Source organism: Erithacus rubecula (genome assembly GCF_903797595.1).
Source record: "Erithacus rubecula genome assembly, chromosome: 11".
In the NCBI taxonomy this organism is placed as follows: domain Eukaryota; kingdom Metazoa; phylum Chordata; class Aves; order Passeriformes; family Muscicapidae; genus Erithacus; species Erithacus rubecula.
In genome coordinates, this window is record NC_136663.1 from 11,087,733 (window position 1) to 11,105,946 (window position 18,214).

Consider the following 18,214-nt stretch of genomic DNA (forward strand, 5'->3'; position numbering starts at 1 on the left):
ACCATATCATCTTGCATTTCTTTTTAAAAGTGGAATAAGTAGAAGAGATTTTGGTCAGAAAATGAAGGCAGAGGAGGAAGGTTTGGACTGACTCAAGGTGGCACAAAGCCAGTTGTGGCTGAATCTTATGCCAGCAAAAAAGCTAGAGAAGGAAAACTATCAAGTCAGCAAGGTGGCAAAACTGGAAAAGTTTAGCACACTCAGCATGGCAATATGGTTTAAGACCCTCCAAATAACAGGAGCAGAAGCCCAGGTTAGAGTGAACAAGGACTGGGAATCAACAAGTGCCACATTGCAGTGGAAAAGACAAGAGGCTCAGGATGGGAGCAGATCAGCTGCAGCAAGCAAGAGGATCGGCAGTAAGGAAACAAAAGGTGGTACATCAAGGCTTAGAGCACTACAAACACCAAGTGATGGGATGTGCAGCCAAGTGAAGGGCAGGGGGGAAAAAAAAAGCCACCAAGTGGGAAAATCTGAGAAGCAATGGAATTGTTTTCCTGAGGAACTGAGGAAGACGTTTTCCTGTCAGGATCAAGAAAGCATCATCAAAGGGCTCCAAACTAAAAGCATTTGCTGTAAATAATGCTTGATCCTGAAGATTTCCCACATCATGAGTACGTCGGCTACAAAACAACATCCTCCGTGCAGGGGTCGGAGCTCCACTCTAAGGTGCCAGCCCCGGGTAGCAGCGATGCTGAACTGAATGAACCTCCCCGGGCCAGAGCGTGCAGGATCCTTCCCAAGGCAGATCCCAGCTCCGAGCTCCAGCCAAGCAGTCTCCCCCGTTCCCCGGCTGCAGCCCTCCTACGTGCACGAAGCGCAGCAATTCTGGCATCTGCACAAAGACACGAGCCACGTTTGCCACATGAAGGGAAAGCTCATCTCCCTGCCCGCTGCCACCTGCTATTCCTCCCCTTCCTACAACACCCATTCTCTCCTGTTCGGCTTTCCCCCCCCCCCAGTCCTCCTCTCCTCCACCTGCGCTTTCCACCGCTGCACAGCCTCCGGAGCCCCCGCGCACAGCAGAGCGCCCTGGTGTGAGGCTGCCCGCGGTGCCCCGGGCCGGGGGGAGCATCCCGAGCCCCTCGCTCCCCAGGAGGAGCATCCCTCAGCCCCCCGCTCTGCCCCGGGATGGAGCATCCCGCAGCCTCCCGCTCTGCCCCGGGATGGAGCATCCCGCAGCCCCCCGCTCTGCCCCGGGATGGAGCATCCCGAGCCCCTCGCTCCCCGGGATGGAGCATCCCGCAGCCTCCCGCTCTGCCCCGGGATGGAGCATCCCGCAGCCCCCCGCTCTGCCCCGGGATGGAGCATCCCGCAGCCCCCCGCTCTGCCCCGGGATGGAGCATCCCGCAGCCCCCCGCTCTGCCCCGGGATGGAGCATCCCGAGCCCCTCGCTCCCCGGGATGGAGTATCCCGAGCCCCCCGCTCTGCCCCGGGATGGAGCATCCCGCAGCCTCCCGCTCTGCCCCGGGATGGAGCATCCCGAGCCCCTCGCTCCCCAGGAGGAGCATCCCTCAGCCCCCCGCTCTGCCCCGGGATGGAGCATCCCGCAGCCTCCCGGTCTGCCCCGGGATGGAACATCCCGAAGCGTCTCGCCCCCCGGGATGGAGCATCCCCCTGTTCCCCCCGCTCCCAGGGGGATGGATCCCCCTGTTCCCCCCGCTCCCCGGGGGGATCCCGACGTGTCCCCCCATCCCGGGGGTCCCGCAGCCCCCGCGCGCTCCCGCGGCCGCGCGCGCCGCCCTCTCCCGGCGGGATCGAGAATTCCCGGCCCGGCACCAGCGAGCAGCAGCCTCGCCTCAGCAGCCCTGGAGAGGCCGCGGGGCTGCACGGCATGCAGGGTTGATACCTTTCCGAGTACAATGCATTTGGCATTGCTCAAATGCCTTTCCGATAAATCACATACAGGCACCGTGGTAAAAGCCCAGTGTAGATTGTGACACTCAGCTGTGCATGGAGCTGCTCCAAGCACGTCCATTATCCCAAATCCTAAAGTACAATAATCCCTGAGTAAGGCTCTGCTTAGCTATTAGAGCCAGGTTCATTCAGTACATGCGAAAAGTTTCCTCATTATTGTCCCTTTAGCAGTTCTTATGCCCATGTGCACGTGGCTCTCACAATCATTCATTTCTGGTTAGGGGAGCTAAATAAACCGGGTACCAGTTCCTCTGTAGGACCTGGTGCTCCAGCTGTCAGGAACCTATATTCCTGCCTTTTGACCCAAATTCAGTAACAAGCACGTAGCCCTCCTTTTGGCACTACTACCAACATGTGCCCAGGCAGATTCTTTCCCAACCCACAGTGGGAGAGCCTTTCCCAGAGATGGGATCAGGATACAGATCACTTCACCCAGTTCTCCTGTAGCAGTAGGCAAGGAGTCCTGCCTCAGCTGAAACCATCTATTCCTCTTACTGGACTGGGTCATTCTCTTCACCATCCCAATTCATTTAAGTTGGCATCACATAACAGTGCCCCCTCACAAGCACTTTGTGAGAATTCAAAGAAAACAAATCCAGAAGCCTCTGTAGCCCCCAAACTACTTAATAAGCAATTTCATCTTGAGAAGGACCAGGAGTTTCCCATTGCAATGCCAGTGACAACAGAGCACAACCACACACTTTTATTTATTTAAATGCGTTACTGATATTGCCACAAACAAGTAGTTCCAATTGCTACAGATGCATGGGGGGATAATCAATCAACCATTATTTCTGCCTGATCCTGGCCTTGCAATCCCCATCCTGATTAAATTACTGAGGGTAGGATTATCAGCAGGATAATCAGATGCAGTGTCTAATCTGGATAACCCAGCATTACTGGGCCTCACAACACAGGATTTCACTGACCACCCAGCCAGAGCATTTCAGAGAATTACATCTCATTTTCACCACTTAAAGGATTCAAACACCCCAGAGACTTGTACAGAGGGGACAGCTAAGGAACATAATCACAGTTTCAGTCAAATGCAGTAGTGTTTACATAACTGTGTTGTTCTGCTGTGCTTCCAAGAACTCCCAGAACCAGCACAACCAGAACTTCAGAGCAATCACTTAGTTGAACAACTCACTGTGTATTTACAGGTTTCAGTATCTACACCTTTGGGTTTTCAATAAAGCCTTAAGTTCTCAACTCATCTTTGAGGAGCAGATATGTGCAGCTTCATCTGTCTCAAAGCAATGGCACTGTCCAAATAGCTTGGTTTTTTTGGTCTGGATACCTCCCCTGACCCTCCTCCAGGCTTTCCGTTTCCTTGGCCTTAGGCTTGCCAAATAACATATTTGCTTTTAGGCAGCTGTAAAACCTCCTGAGAGGGATATCCCAAGGATAGGGATAAGTTCTGGAAATAGGAATTCTCTTATACTTGGAGGATAAGAGAATATCCCAATTGTCCAAATTTCTTGCTTATCACCTGCATGTAATTGCTCCAGTCTGGCTTCTCCTCAGCCAAGACTTTTTTCCCCATGATTGTACAAGTTTCTCATTCTGGAAAAGAAGGTAGGACCTCAGTGATGCTCTGAAAAAAAGATCCAGGTTTGGGAATCTGGACTTGCTTAGCTTTCATCACACAGCAAGCAGGGTTTTTGTTCAGTAACAAAATGGCCTGAATAGGACACAAAGACAGAAAGTGAACCTGATCTTCCACCTAGTCCTCCATTGTTCACAGACAGCATGAGAGGGTATTTTAAAATCTCTTCTGATGATCTGCACAGCCTGAACTCCTGTTCTGCTCAAAAAATGAGACACTTAAAGGCTTTCATCACCTTATCAAAGTCCCTAGTGGCCCCTGCTTGCCCTCCTATGAAGAGTTTGATCTCCTTTTAGGAAGAGGATAAAGCTGTCCTTGAGCAAAGCTGCTTTTCAGTGAAGCATTGTGCTGCTTTTGTGAGAACATCAGACACCTCCAGGTGTCCCTCAAACATGTATCCCTCAATAGTTGCAGCTCAGATTTTTTCCAAGTAGCTCATAGAAAACAGACTGTAGGCATCTGACTTGTGTTTGAAGGGCACATTAGAAACGTGCTTTATGGAAGAGATGTCTAGATTACATTTCTGATGCTGCATAACTGTGTGCATCCATCTTATCTCCAATTACAAGGGCAAATAGGAAAAAGAGGACTGGGAAGAAAGAAGTTGAGCTGAGAACCAATGAAAGCATTGCTGGCTGCTTTCAGTTCATACTCACTGCCAAAAACAAGGTCATGCAATACTATCTCCCTGCATTGTTAAAAATCTTAAAGGTAAAAGGGTATTATCATTTCAAGAATAAAAATGGCTGCATGAAACAACCTTCTCTCCCATGAGGGATGATGACTTTTTACCCAGGATAACCACATCCTCCAGCAATTACAAAAATGCACAAGATCTAGAGCATCACTGCTGGATTAGCTCATCTCCACACAGAAATGAACAGCCCTCATTCACTAAACATCAGGGATAGGAAACAGGAATAGCAACTGGCTGAGTCAGATACCAAGAAGGGAGCACATTTACCTGAGAATGTTCATCATGCACTTATACCCACCAGGTAAAACAAAAGTATACATAAACACCCATTGAGTTTTCACATTCAACCAGAGGTTGGAACACAGAAAAGAGAAATCCCCATTCTACCATGGAAAATGGTAGGTAAAGGCAGTTTTCAGCCTCAGAGGAGGGAGAGCAGAGGCAAAAGAAGGTGATGGCTTTTCTTTTAGTACTCTAAAGGCTCTGATAATACAGCCCGGGACATTTGTGCATTACCATTAAGAAGTATTTGTGTGCTCTACTGAGGACTCTCACATTGCTTGGGTCTGTGAAGTCATTCCTGCAAGAGTTTCAGGCAAGGGCAACCCAAAGTCACCTTCAGGCAGGACAGTCCTCAATTAAGGAAATAACCAAGCTACTGAATTGACTTGATCAAGAGATCTTAGGGCCCAGCTGGGTAAACTCTGGGCTTCACAGCAGGCACCCTGCAAGGCAAACAGCCCTCACCCCAAGCAGCCATCCAGAACAGAAACAGGGCTCACAGACACACCTGCACCCCATTGAGTGAGCCCCTGGAGCACATGGACCACAGCACATGGACCACATTTCACAGGATCCCTCAGCTCACACTGTCCAAGGATACATCTTCACAGCAATTTGAAATGTAAGCCAAGGGAATACTTCAGCTTCTCTCTGTAACACTTCACAACGATTTATAACCACTTATAAGCACCTGCTAATGTCCAACTTACTGGTGCTAGCAGCAAACAAAGCTGACTGTGGCAGGATGTGCCCTTTCTTTCCAGTCTGACCACACAACTCCCTACAAGGGAAGTCTGCAGGCTCAGCAGTGTTACTACACAGGGTGCCAACAGCTTCAGACAACTCAAGCCCAGCAGGCTTTCCAAGGCTTCTTGCCTTCAACATCAAACAACTCTCTCCTGCTCAGCTCTCCCCAAACCAGACTCCTCCAGAGAGCACATCTGGAAGGCAGTCACACTAACTTCTTGTTTTGTTTCCTTTATCCTTTCCTAAGGAAAGAACAGGCAGCAGGACAGTTGCTGCTTCAAATTCCCAGAACATTGCCTCAGGCTCTCTAAGCACCCCAGCTCCTGGCATACACAAGCAATCCTGGCCTTTCATCTCATTCAGCTCACAAGATTGCTCACAGCTTTGCTGTAATCTCTAGGTAAGAGGAAATGGAGAAGCAAAAAGGCAAGCACATACTTCCACCAAAATGAGAGTTCACCTTTCCCACCATTTCACAGCTCAAGATCTATCCCCTGTGTGACCACAGAGTCTGCCAGCTCAGGGGCCATACTCAGGACACACAGAGCAGCTTTTTACACTGCACACAGATTCACAGAAATACTAAATAAAGCTCACTTACTTCCCCCTCCATCGCTGACCTTCCTCAGGCTGCAGCCCCCAGCCAGTCACCTCCAGAACACAGAGACTTCCTGCTAAAGGACCTTCCCAATGCCCCTCTTTCCTTCTTCATAACCTTGCTAGTGGCTGCTAATGACCCCCCTGGGCTGTTGCTGTGCCAGCCTTGCTGAGCAATCAGCTCCCTGTGCTGGCACCAGCTCCAGCTGGGAAGGATGAACCTTCTCAGGCACAGCCGTGGCCAGGTGTGCACCAAGGTCAGGGCTGCCCTGCAGAAAGAAAGAAAGAAGAAAACTAAGGGGTTTTATTCCTTCTAATCCACTTTTCTGTGTGTGACAGAGGGAGAAGGAGGTCAGTACTGCAATTGCTTCAGCTTACAGATGGAATAAGATGGTGATCCCAGACCCTCAGGGCCTGCCTGTCATAACAGTGGTCTCCCTGACGTGTCACCTGTGTGTTCAGAGCAGATGGATTGGTTTTCAGCATGAGCACATTGCAGGTCCAGCCCCTGGCACTCCTGAGGACATGCAGCTCCAGCTGAGCTGATGTGAGCAGCAGGTTCTTGGCTCCACAACAGCCAGGTCCTGCTCCAGGCTGAGGGGCTGGTCAGTGGCTGGCAGTGCTGGGTCAGGACAGTGTAACAGCCATGCAACAGCTCTGCCTAGAGCTGAGTCAGGGACATGTACCTGCTTTGGTTGGAATCAGAATAGGAACTGGAAGGCACTAAGCAGATGAGGGGGCAGAACCTGCTGAATTGTGTCTTGATAGGTTTGGAGATAGCCCAGGATAGCTCATCTGTCCTCAGTGTGTGAGCAACAGACATTTGTCCCAAAAAAAGAGGTGCTTGTTTCTTAATTTTGTCTGCTACTACCCTCTGCAGATTCAGAAACTCTCTTTTGTTCCCCCATAAGATACACAAACCACTAAAAATAGGGGAAATATTGGCAATTATTTAGGAAATGGAGGAATCTGTCCTGTTTCTTTGCTTATTTGAGCAGGTGTGCTCTCTGGTGAGAGGCAAGGTTTGCATAAGGAACATTAAAGCTGCACTTAACAGTTTCAGCTGCTGCATTTCCACTATCGATTGGCACCATTCAAGCCCAGCTTTAATGCCTGACAGCAGACATAAGCTATGAGGCAGCTATGTCCCTACTGGGAGCAATGATATATTATCACTCTCTTTAAATGAACCTGGAGAAGTACTATATATATATTTAATAGAAAGTCCTGTCTCTAACTGACTGCAAAGGAATTTCAGGAGTTGCAGATGTGCAAACAAACATAGCCTGTGACCAGACTGAAAGTCAGGTACTAAAAGTGAGTTATGCATACAGGAGATTATTTTACAAACACAATAATTAATTCATGTTGCTATTCTGCCCTCACACCCCTCTCTTCATCTTTTGAATTCAGGCTGGCAAATGTGGACATTTGCTGGAGTACTGTGTGTAAAACTGACAGCAGCAGATACCTTCCCCACCATCACCCTGACCCCAAAATAATGCCTTTTCCTGTGTGAAGGGACAAGACTATGGCAGATGAGATGGGGGGGTTATTTCCAGTAAGAGCTGTGAGGCTGCAACTCTGCCTAATGTGAGACATTACCTAGCTTTGCTAGCAGAGTGGATGTTTCCCATCTGGCAAATGCCAGTTGAGAGATACCCGAGCTGGCTCTGAAAGAGCTTTTCCCAGAAATGGGAGCTGCTTGTGGTCTCATTAATGCCTTGGACCAAGTTACTGACTGCTCTGCTGGGCTGAACTCAGAGCCCTTCTCAGGGAGGGGCAGCTGTAGTTGTCCCCAAAACCTCCAACCATAGCTGAGACCTCTCCTGCCTGTGCCTGGGTGTGAAGGAATGGAGGGGCAGGACAGGCAAGCCAGGCAGGACCTGGGCTGCAAACATCATGCACATTGTATGGGAGTTACTGAACATGCCTCATCCTCCCACTGCACTGACTTCCTTTCAATTTGAGACAAAATTATCCAGGTAAGAAACACTTCACTGTTCAGGAGAATTTTTAAGACACTGACACAGCAAGAAATTGGAAAACAGAGTTCAATATGCAGCCACACATAGACCACAGCTGTGCTTGGTGATCAGTGGAGCAGTCACACATGGGTTTGTGTTTGTCTCCAAAACTGAATCTTCCCAAAGGTACCACAGCTGTGTTGCCAGCAGAAAACCCCTTCCAAACAGAGCACAACAAAGTAAGGTTCCTTATGAGGTGGCAGCTGAGCAGGAAATCCAAGCCTACCTCAACATTAAAACTGATCATGTGCAGCTCATTTTCACTCTTGCCTCTGCTCTGTGAAAGGGCTGTGCAAAGTATACTGCTTCTTAGGTATTTCAGGGGTTTTTTTCCCACCCTTTTTCTGTTGAGCTATTATTCAGAAATGGCTTTCAAACTGAAGCACTGACTGTATTCAATCAGTTTCCCAATGAAGCACAGCAGTGCAATCACAGGTGCCAGTGCACAGATACTGCTCTCACACCCTGCAGCCTCACTCCACCCCTCCACAGGAGTTTCCAGCTGCTCAATGAGCTGGAAGGTAACAGGCTGAAGGTTTGCTCAGTCTCCTCCATATCTGGCTTTCCTTGGGAGAGCGTGATTTCTGTGCGTGCTGGACCAGTATGCCCTGGCAGCTTGGGCAGCTCTGGGTATCAGAACAACAACCAGTGCCTCTGAATTATTTACTCCAACTCACATGAACTTGCATTTCTCTTCCTTTTCTGCCCAGTCACCACAGTGCATGCTGCTCCAGGAGTAAACTGGAGAGACAGATGACACAGACAATAAATTGCACTAGATGATTATAACAAAATATGGCAAGGCATTTATGCAGCTGCATTCAGCAGAACTTCATTTCATTTCACCAGAGTTCATTACTGCCTAGCAGAACACCTCTGAAGAGTCTATATAAAGAGTAAAGATGGAGAAGGGAATGGGGCAGGCTGGGTGCAGTGGCAAAACAGTCCAGAGGAAACAATAAAGACATATTTCTTTCCATACCTCCTGCTGCACTGGGTTTCCCATTCTGCCTTCAGTGGGTTTTGATGTGAAAAGAGCCATGCCTTGGGGAAAGAACAACTGAGGATCTGGTTTTGTGCTACTAACGTGGCAACACAGGCCTTGATGGACTTAGTCACAATGGGCTAGTGGGACCCAGAGCTGCTGAGTTCCAGTTCTAGAATCTCCTTTAACTGGTGGCCTTGTGCTCTTTTCTAGAAACCTTCTGTCATGACTTCCCACCATTGTTCCATCCATTTAAATCAGTACAGAGATTATGTTAGTGCAACCAGCCCAAGAATTCAACAAGATAACATCCATATGTGCCCACAGCAATCCAGGGGCTAAGTACAACACTTGCTAATCCCAGTTTTGCCACCACTGATTAACAAAATAATCAAATGACTGTGCACCTCAAGCAAGACCAGCCAGAACCATTAGCAAATAGAGGAAACCTCTGGGAGAAGATAAATGAAGGTTGCAGCTTTGATTTTTTTTCTTTACAGCTCTTTTGCCTGTTACAGGTTGTTGAAACATGTGGGTACCAGGTGAGCTCTGGAGCCTAAACATCAGAACCACTAGAGACAGTTCTGGTCTCCATCCCTCATGGTGGCAGAAGGCAGAAGAGCTGCAGCAGCTGTGGCTGCTACACGTGAGCTCTGAGACACAAGGGTGCCTCAGTGTTGTAACAAGTCATGGAGACTGCTCCTGGTCACTGCACAGGCCTCCCTACAGGAAGGATTATCTTCTCTGTGGTGTTTCAGATCAGACAAGTGGAGTTATCTCTTTGTGTGTGGCCTGCCATCACTGTGTACACAGACCCAGCCTGTATCCTTCAAACACAACCAAAGCCTGTTCTGAGAGCACAGACTTCAGTCAGGAGCAGACTTACCCTGCAAGGGATGCTGAAGGTTGAAGACTGGTTTGCACAGAAGCACCTTGGCATTTATTCTGTGATCAGCTGCAGCCCACAAAAGTGGCAATTAATACACTGTGTGCGTAGGCCTTGGCACGCAGGAGGCAGGACAAGGACACAATAGGTCACCAGCTCTTCATGAAAAGTGCCCATTCCTTTCTTTGCACAGTGCTGAACAAATCATAAAACCCTCTCCCATCCTGTCAATGTCATGGTAGGGTGTAAGCAATAGGAGCCCTGGAGACAAAGCCATTAATGAGTGAAGTGCCTAACATCCTAGGCCAAAGCTATGATTGGTAACCACTGAAGAGGATGAAAGCAGCTCATCTCTCTCCACCTCCCCAAAATAAAGCTAAAACAAATGAGTCAGAGGGGTTGAGAATCAGGGAGAAAAGGGGCTTTTTTGGGCTCAATTTTCACTTACCACTGGAACTTGGAATCCTGTACCGTGTCTTCCATGTGCTTAGCAAGACTTGTCATGTCTTTCATATTCCTGATATTCCTAACACACAAAAACTGAGAGAAAGACAGGGCTGAGTCAGTTTGAAGAGAGTCTGATGCCCCAATATGCACCCACATCTCTGCCTGGAGAATCAGGCTGTCTGGAGACTGAATGAGAGTGTGTTCCTCTACCACAGAAGGCCAGCAAGATAAAAATAACCCCCAAAAGCCTACATTCAGCCTGGAAGCACAGTGCTGAGCCAGGGACAATGATAATAGGAAAACACAATAGTTCCTCAGAGCAGTCCTAAAATAATAGATTATCAGTGGCAAAAGGGGAGGAGAAGGGAGTGGGGCTATTTTATCACTATTCTAAAAGCATTCAGAGGAAATAAATTTGGATTCACTTGACAGTTCTCAAAAGCCAAAATGTGCTAAATATAATGCTGAATGTCCTTAAACCCAAACCATGTCAGCAAGAGTCCCTTGGCCAGGGTGTTCTTTTTCCCCCCCTCCCCTGGTTTAGCCTTTGCCCCAAGATGGTTATTTGCCTTTCTGGAGAGCTTAATCAGGAGCTATTAGAGACAGTGCTCTCTAAGCTGTATAATGTTAAAAGTCCATTAGCTCACCCCAAGCAAGGCTGGCAGGAGGGAGATGATGTACTTGCTGAAGTTGAACAAGCTATTTGCATGCTGAATACTTCTAATCACTGAGCAATGCCAGGAGGATGTGAACATCACTACACTCAGCTGCCCAGTGACGTTTCAAACATACTCACTTTAATACAAGACAAAGTGGCAAAAGGCATCCAGCACTGAACCCACAAAAAGGGACAGATGGATGTTTTTAAGCAATTCTAGGTACTGAAAATGCACACCCCAAAAAAAAAAAAAAAAAAAAAAAAAAAAAAAGATAAATAATCATTAGCAAAGTCTATCTTCCTTTCCCTCTGCCACAGTCACTTGCATTGTGCATGGCCACTTGTATTATGCATGGGTTAAGAAAATATGATAAATGTCTGCTTACTTTTGGTCTGACTTCAATCAGTTTTTATCCAGAAAAATACACATGCTTTGCTTCAAGCATATTTTCAAATCTCCCAATGGAATTTATTGTGCCACCTTTTGGTGCCTGTTTCAGTCCATTTTTAGCAGACACAAGCCTGTCTCACAGCCCTCCATGAGGAGATCAAGCAGTGGAAGGGCACAGAGCTCAGGTGTCCAGTCCAGAACCACCACAGCTTCCAAAAGAAGGTTGCCCTCCACTGGAACAAGGCAATCAGGGAAAGTCCAAGAATCTAGATCAAAATTAGTGCTATTTGTCATAAGGACAACCGAGAAGCCAGACTACTAAAAACCAGCTCTTTCAGAGGCTTTTGAGGACTGGCTTCTATTTTGGGCAGTCCATAGTTAAAGTCCTGCTGGTATTTTGCTGCAAAGAGTGACTCTGATGCCCAGTTATATTTTTCTGGTTATAACATCAATACCTCTCCAGGCTAAAGTATTGGAATATGTGCAGAAACCAATTTATCACAGCCTGACAAGAGTGACAGAGGCTTCACATAACATGTCTGAAGGAGCAGAGACTGCAGGCTCACACAAAGCTCTTGGTCTCTTGTTCCCTCCAGCCTTAAAACGAGCTCTCCAAACATAGCACAGAGAGTAACCGCCATTAGATGCTGGTTCTGTCACCTCTTCAGCAGCTCAGGTGTCCCTCTGAAGAAGTAACAGCTTTTTCAGCATCTCCCAGAACTTAGAACAACTGGAACAAGTCAAATTAGCTGCTTCTCCCACTGTCCTACTGGTGAGAAACCCAGTGGAAAACAAAGGCATATTCCAAGAGTAGGACCACAGCCAGGATGCCCAAGAGGATCACACTGGGAAGTGGAAGTGGAGCCTCCTGAAGGGCACTTTTCCTTCCTCCCCACCTTTCTGATGCCTCAAATCCAGGCCCTCTTGGCTGGGACTCCCTTCCTTGTAATCTTGTAGGAGTCAATAACTCACAGACTTACGAAGGATTCATCCTACATGCCACCAGCCCCTCAAAAACTGTCCCAGTCCTTTTGCTACTCAGGACAAGGAGAAGCCAGCTGAAAGAGCAAAAGAAAAAGGAAAAAAGAAATCTTATTTGCCATAGCAGCAGGTGCAGAGCTAAAGCTCCCATGGAGACACTGGCACACAGCACTGACTTGTCTCTTCTTGACATCAGCAGGGAAGATGCCTATATTGCTAGTTTAAAGCAATCTTATTCTAGTGTTTGTCAGATTGGCCAAATCCCTAACCCTATGGGGCTGAGTGCTCTAAAATGCTTGTGTGAATGACTTTCAAGAACTCCCTAATAAGAAAAGCACCATGGTATCCTTGAAACTTGCAGAGAGAAGTAAAGAGTAAAAGGTCATTGGTATCTAAACCCACTGGCTACTTTGAAACCCCACACAGAGACCTCTGCACTTCACAAGTCTGTGAATAAAGCCCAGCATAAACTCAAAGGCAAGAGGGGACAATAGAAAAGGAAGAAAACAGTCTTTTGTGTTCCCTGGTATACAAAACACTTGTCATCTCTCTGGACTGGCAGTCTATTTCATTAAGTTAACTACAGTACATGGAGAGGAGCAAACACTAGACAGATGCAAACCTGCTGCAGATTAGGATTCAGTCTCCCTGGAAGACAGATGACACAGATGGATGATATAACATTCTCACAAACCTACCTGGAAAGCTGCTTTTCAGTCCAGTAAAAAGTTAAGCTTCCATTCCCCCACCAAAAAAAAACCTCAAAATCCCCAAAACCCAACACATAGAATGCAGGAAGAACAAGGTGAATACTTTTCAAAATGTTTTTTAATTAAAACCAAAAAAAGGAGCACACACCAGAGCTTGACATGGGCTAGTCAAACTGCTGGTCACCAGGACATTGAACTGGCATGAGGATATGCTGTGTTTGTGCATATCTCAGGAGCACTGGCATAGACAATGGGACTCCTGGGAGAGTACTCTGCCTGCCAGGCTGCTGCTGCTTTGTGCTGAGCAGATTTCTCATGTGGTGATGGGAAACTTCATCCTGCAGCCCAGACTCTTCTTTCAGTCCCAGAGACTGGGAAGAAACAAATCTGCATTTTCCAAGCACTTCTGGAGAGGATTCCGTGTTGTTTCTCCTGCCTGCCCCGGGCAGGTTACACAGGTTTATATGGAGACTCATCTTTGGCAATAGCCACACAGGTTGGACCTGGTTCTGCTTCTGCTGAAGTCAATCCATGTCCTTCCCCAGACCAAACTGCAGCTGCACCAGGGCTCATGATCAAGAGCCAATTGTGCTTTAAGGTTAAATCCTCATCCACTCCATCAGGCCAGCAACTTCTGAGCGCTTCTTGTAAATGTGTACCAGTAAATTCAGGTAAATGTGAACATCTTGGCTATAGCAATGGGGTGAAGTTTTCAATTATGCCCAAGAGATGGAGGAGCTAAAGTTTTGTTTTGACACGACTTGGGCACTAGATCAGGTATTGAAACCTCCCTGCCATCTAATAAAGCAGTTGCCAAAGCTGTTGGTGTGCTGCTCCACCAGCCTGGTTTCTTTACCACAAAGGCTGGGCTGAAAAAGTGACACATTTTTCATACACAATTTTTATCAGTTAGAATTTACTAGATATGCACCTCATTTGTCTGTCAAATATTTAAAAAATACTTCAACCTGCTCTAATAATCACATTTTAACACATGCATCAAGTTTGGATCAGAACAGCATCTCTGGGATAATCAGTAAGCCCAAATTGCTGATTTAAGGCCTAAATATCAGTCACTGGCCAGCCAGCCACAATAAGTCACTCTATCCTTGAACTCTTGGAATTATTTTTGGCTCAGACTAACCCTTGTTACCATACATCTTACCCTACACACAGAAAATAAGTGTATGTGTTTTTCAAGGCTACTGTTGCACCACAAGTTTACATACAAACACAATTTTTGCAAACATGAGACCGGAGTAAGATCTCCCATGTCCCAGGGTGAGTCAGAAAGTTCTCAGGAGTCCAGGGAATGGTAACTGCCAGAAAGGATCAGGCCTAATACATGCATTAGAGAAGCAAGGTAGCTCCTTTGCTCGAGGTCTGGCTGATTCACTTTGCACATACCACTGCTTTAGCATTACATCCTTATCTAATGGTAAACCTGTTTCAACAACATGCAATACATATTAATGCAATATGCACTGCAACACACAATACGCATCCAAAGAAATGTGCCAATGCAAAACTCTGACTGCTCACACATAGCCGGGCTAACAAGGAAGTCTTTTACAAAAGACAATCAAGAAATCACCTGAAACCATGAGACCTGAGTGGCCTCAAGCAATCAGCAATATTGAGACCTAATAACAGATGCTAATTCATGAAAGAAACACAAACAGTGGGACTGAGGTAATGGCAGAGATTTCATTAGTGCAATTACATTTAAAATGGTATGTTCTTTAATAGAATTTAAATAAGGCTTTGAATAATTACACACACTAAAACTAACATTCCATAACCTTATTCCGCATGGAAAAGCAGCAGAAACAACCCTCTGGACTGTACAAGGTCCAATTAATGAACAATTACATTCAAAAAGTAGATGAAAACAGAAACAACTCTTTCCCCAAAAAGCTGCATCATCATCTTTAAAATCAGCTTTCTCCCCTAGTATCAGAAATGTGAAGAACAGATGAACTGGGCTTCAGCTCAGTAGATTTGGCCTCATCAAATTACCAGTAGTGCTTTCCAACCCAGTCTCTCCTCATTTCTTTAGGGTGATGGAAGCTCATGGAAAAAAAAGTTAATTTCTGAAGCAACAGAAGGTGAGTTGTCCTTTCTCCCGGCCCAACAACGTTACATAAATTATGGAAGCTTGGAAAAAAACCCGACATTACACTGTGGCTTGTGTTTATGATGCAGGCCCTTCGTTAGAAACTACTCACAGACAATGGGGCAGGGTGAAAAAAAACAAAGCAGCATATGAAATAGTAATATACTGTTCCAAAATCTGCACCGTCCTGCAGAACCAGGATTTATAATTTATTCAGATTGTTCTCAACAGATCCAATCTATGCTGGATATGCAAAAATCAAGAGACTAAGTCATCAAGGAAAACCAAATGAAAAAACCTACACACTGCAAGAGTTTTAAAAAACAAAACAAATAAAAAATCCCAAAAAAAAACCCACTGACGAAAGCTCAGAAAAATTTATCATCAATTCTGAAGTGGGGCCTCGTGACATCATCTGGATTAATGAAGACTGAGATGGACTTGCCGGGGTTCTCAGTCACTAGCTGCTGCAGCTTTTTGGCTAAGCGGTCGTCGGGCTGGCTGGGGTCGCCGCCGTCGGACTGCGGGGAGGGGATGCTGGTGGTGCTGCCGCGCCGCTGCAGCTCCAGCGTCAGCCTGTTGGCCGCCTTGACGTGCTCGATGGCAGTCCGCAGGTGCTCGGCGGGGTCGGAGCGCACCGAGGACAGCTTCCGCGCGTGCAGCATCACCGTGTCCTCCGACAGGTGCTCCAGCATGTTGCACTGCGGGATGAAGTAGTTAGGGCACATCTTGTTGACCAAGCAGTGCTGCAGATCGTCAATGAGGCCCAGGAGGAAATGGGCGGCGTAATCCTCCTGGGCCAGGTAGCTGGCTGGCAGCCTGTCACAAGCCCACAGCATCATGCTCCGCAGGTGATATGGACTAATGGCTTTGGGGCGGGACAGCAGTTTGATGATGATGGCTTTGCAGGCCTGGTAGGCTTGCATGAGGCTGCTGGAGATGCACTTTTTCAGCTGCACTTCACTCCTGGCAAACGACAGCCTCCATTCATTGTCCTTCTTCCCCTTGTAGGAACACGCAGGCACTAAGTAAAATCCACTTATGACTTCCTCCTCCGTGATCTTCCCGTCCCAGAAGTGGTTCTCCATCAGCCAGCTCTGTGCCACAGCTGGCCAGCCTTTGAAGGACACCACAGGGACAATGTCATACAGCATGCGGCTGCTGCCCACTCCCAAAATAATGGATATGATAGTCCCGTTCTTTTCTACCTTCTCCACCTTTGGCATCCCTCGTTGAGGCTTTTTCTGGATCTCAGAGAGGACGATGCTAATGGATTCATAGAACCAGTCCGCAACTTTCGTTGGGGAGAAGAAGTAATTGGTAGCTCCGTTGATATGGTCCACGATTGTGCAGCAGTCCTTCCACTTGCTGATGGTGCCTTCGTCGAAGAGGCGCAGGCTCAGCCAGGAGTGGCACAGGGCCGAGTGGCGCATGTCCAGCGTCACCGGCTGGTTGCGGTCGTGCAGCTTCAGCGCGGGCACCAGCAGCGTGAAGTCCATGTCATAGTCTGTGCCCCGGGCGTAAACGTTCAGCTCGTCCAGGTCGATGTCCACCACGCCCTCCCGCACGCCGCCGGACAGCAGCAGGTACTCGTTGGCTACAGGCAGCTTCTGGTCGAGTTTCTGAACCATGCCTGGAAAAGACAAACAGAGAAGTCATTTTTAAAAAAGCCGAACAGATCCAGGATTTAGCCAGGATTAAAACACAGTCCATGTCCAGGATTAAAACACATTCCGTGTCCGGCAGGGGAAAAAAGCAACCAGAGGTATCTATCACTTTTGGTGTGGCAAAAAATATACATCAGGCCCAGCACTCAAACAACCTTTGGTCTCATCTGACTGAATTCAGGAAGACCTGAATGACCTTCCCTGCATTCCTGGGAATGAGTGAATTCCATCCTAAACATCACACGGCAAGCAATGGAAAAAAGCCAAGGCCTCTGGTGAAACACAGCAAAGTTACTTCCAAGACTAAGTTTAACTTTTTAAACACCTTCTAAACCAGTTTTTCACCATATTGACTTTCATTTCCACAGTATCCAAATATTTCATCAGCACTCCATAGAGAAAAGAGAATATTAATTGACTGCTCTCACTGTTCTTCTTTTCTCTTTGGTGTAGAAAAAAGCTGGACGAGCATCAGGGAGTTGGTTTGTTCATGAGTGAATTAATAGCTACAAATGTTAGTTCAAGCAGGTCTGATTTTACAATCTGCTTTGCATTTACTGATGAACAAGGCAACATGAACAAAAGAAATGCATCCTTCTCTTATGGGTGAATGGACCAGGTTAAATGATCAGGCAATTAGAGAAGTCAGCTCTGAAGTTGGCTCTTCAGGCTGCAATGATATAAAATATCTGATCAGCTACCCAGAACACAGACATGAAGACAATTTTTTCTTTTCATCACCAAAACCAGACATGACAGTCACCCTGCAGTGCCTGTACCAGTTGCACAAAGCCAGCTTTTCACCAGGAATTCTATATATACACCCCACTATACTGTGTCCATAGAACACGAACAGCAGACTGAGCAGAGACACTACACAGAAGCTGAGATATTAGCACATCATTCAGTGTTCAAATTAGGCTTAAAATTGAGCTCTGCACTTCAACTGCTCTGCAGTCTGCTCCTGCTTTCTGGGCTGTTTCACTGCTGGTGTTCCTCTTGTGGTGAAATGCTTTTGGTTGCTTCCCAGCCTCAATTCAGCCACCACACCTCAGCCATGAGGGAACAAAGGCCAGTGATTCTGAATGAGATGCTGAAGCTGTTATAAGCACTGCAAAAGGGATAGATATTTATTCCTTACAAGTACAAATGCACTAGTTTCTGCTGGCATGCATTACTGACTCCAGCTCCTGAAAGGCAATACGGTCTGTTTACATCAAGAATGGGCAAATGGACAACTTCCATTAAAAGGAAGCCAGTCTTAGAGAGACAGCAGTGGGAATAAGTAGCCAGAGGCATAAGAGAGTGAGCCAGAAAGCTGCCAGTCACTCTGTCAGCCCAGAAATCACAGGCAGACACATTAGGAATGTTTTTTTATTGAAACACAAATGATCAACACTAGAGTCTGAGCACCCATCCTGTCATAGGCCCAGTAAGTGCAGAGCCTTTCCTGAGGTAATGCATCCCTGTAGGATCACAGACACTGCCTGTACTGAG

The 18,214-nt window shown here is 47.1% G+C and overlaps 2 protein-coding genes across 4 annotated transcripts in view; both read right to left on the reverse strand.

Annotated features, from left to right (window-relative positions):
• The window catches only part of FGF12 (fibroblast growth factor 12), a 234,912-nt gene extending 225,960 nt beyond the window's left edge, over nt 1-8,952 (reverse strand). The window contains exons 1-2 of the mRNA XM_079315470.1: nt 8,859-8,952; nt 8,554-8,617 (exon numbers count right to left, since the gene is read on the reverse strand). The gene's annotated coding sequence lies outside the window, so the exon portion shown is untranslated. The remainder of the gene's footprint in view (nt 1-8,553; nt 8,618-8,858) is intronic.
• Nucleotides 8,953-15,412: 6,460 nt separating this feature from the next.
• Nucleotides 15,413-18,214, reverse strand: part of MB21D2 (Mab-21 domain containing 2) — a gene marked incomplete at its 5' end in the record, with an annotated part of 60,140 nt that continues 57,338 nt past the window's right edge. For all 3 annotated transcript variants that reach the window (XM_079315463.1, XM_079315464.1, XM_079315462.1), the window contains one exon: nt 15,413-16,683. In XM_079315463.1, the coding sequence (XP_079171589.1) occupies nt 15,419-16,683 (1,265 nt within the window). In that variant the 3' untranslated portion in view covers nt 15,413-15,418. The remainder of the gene's footprint in view (nt 16,684-18,214) is intronic.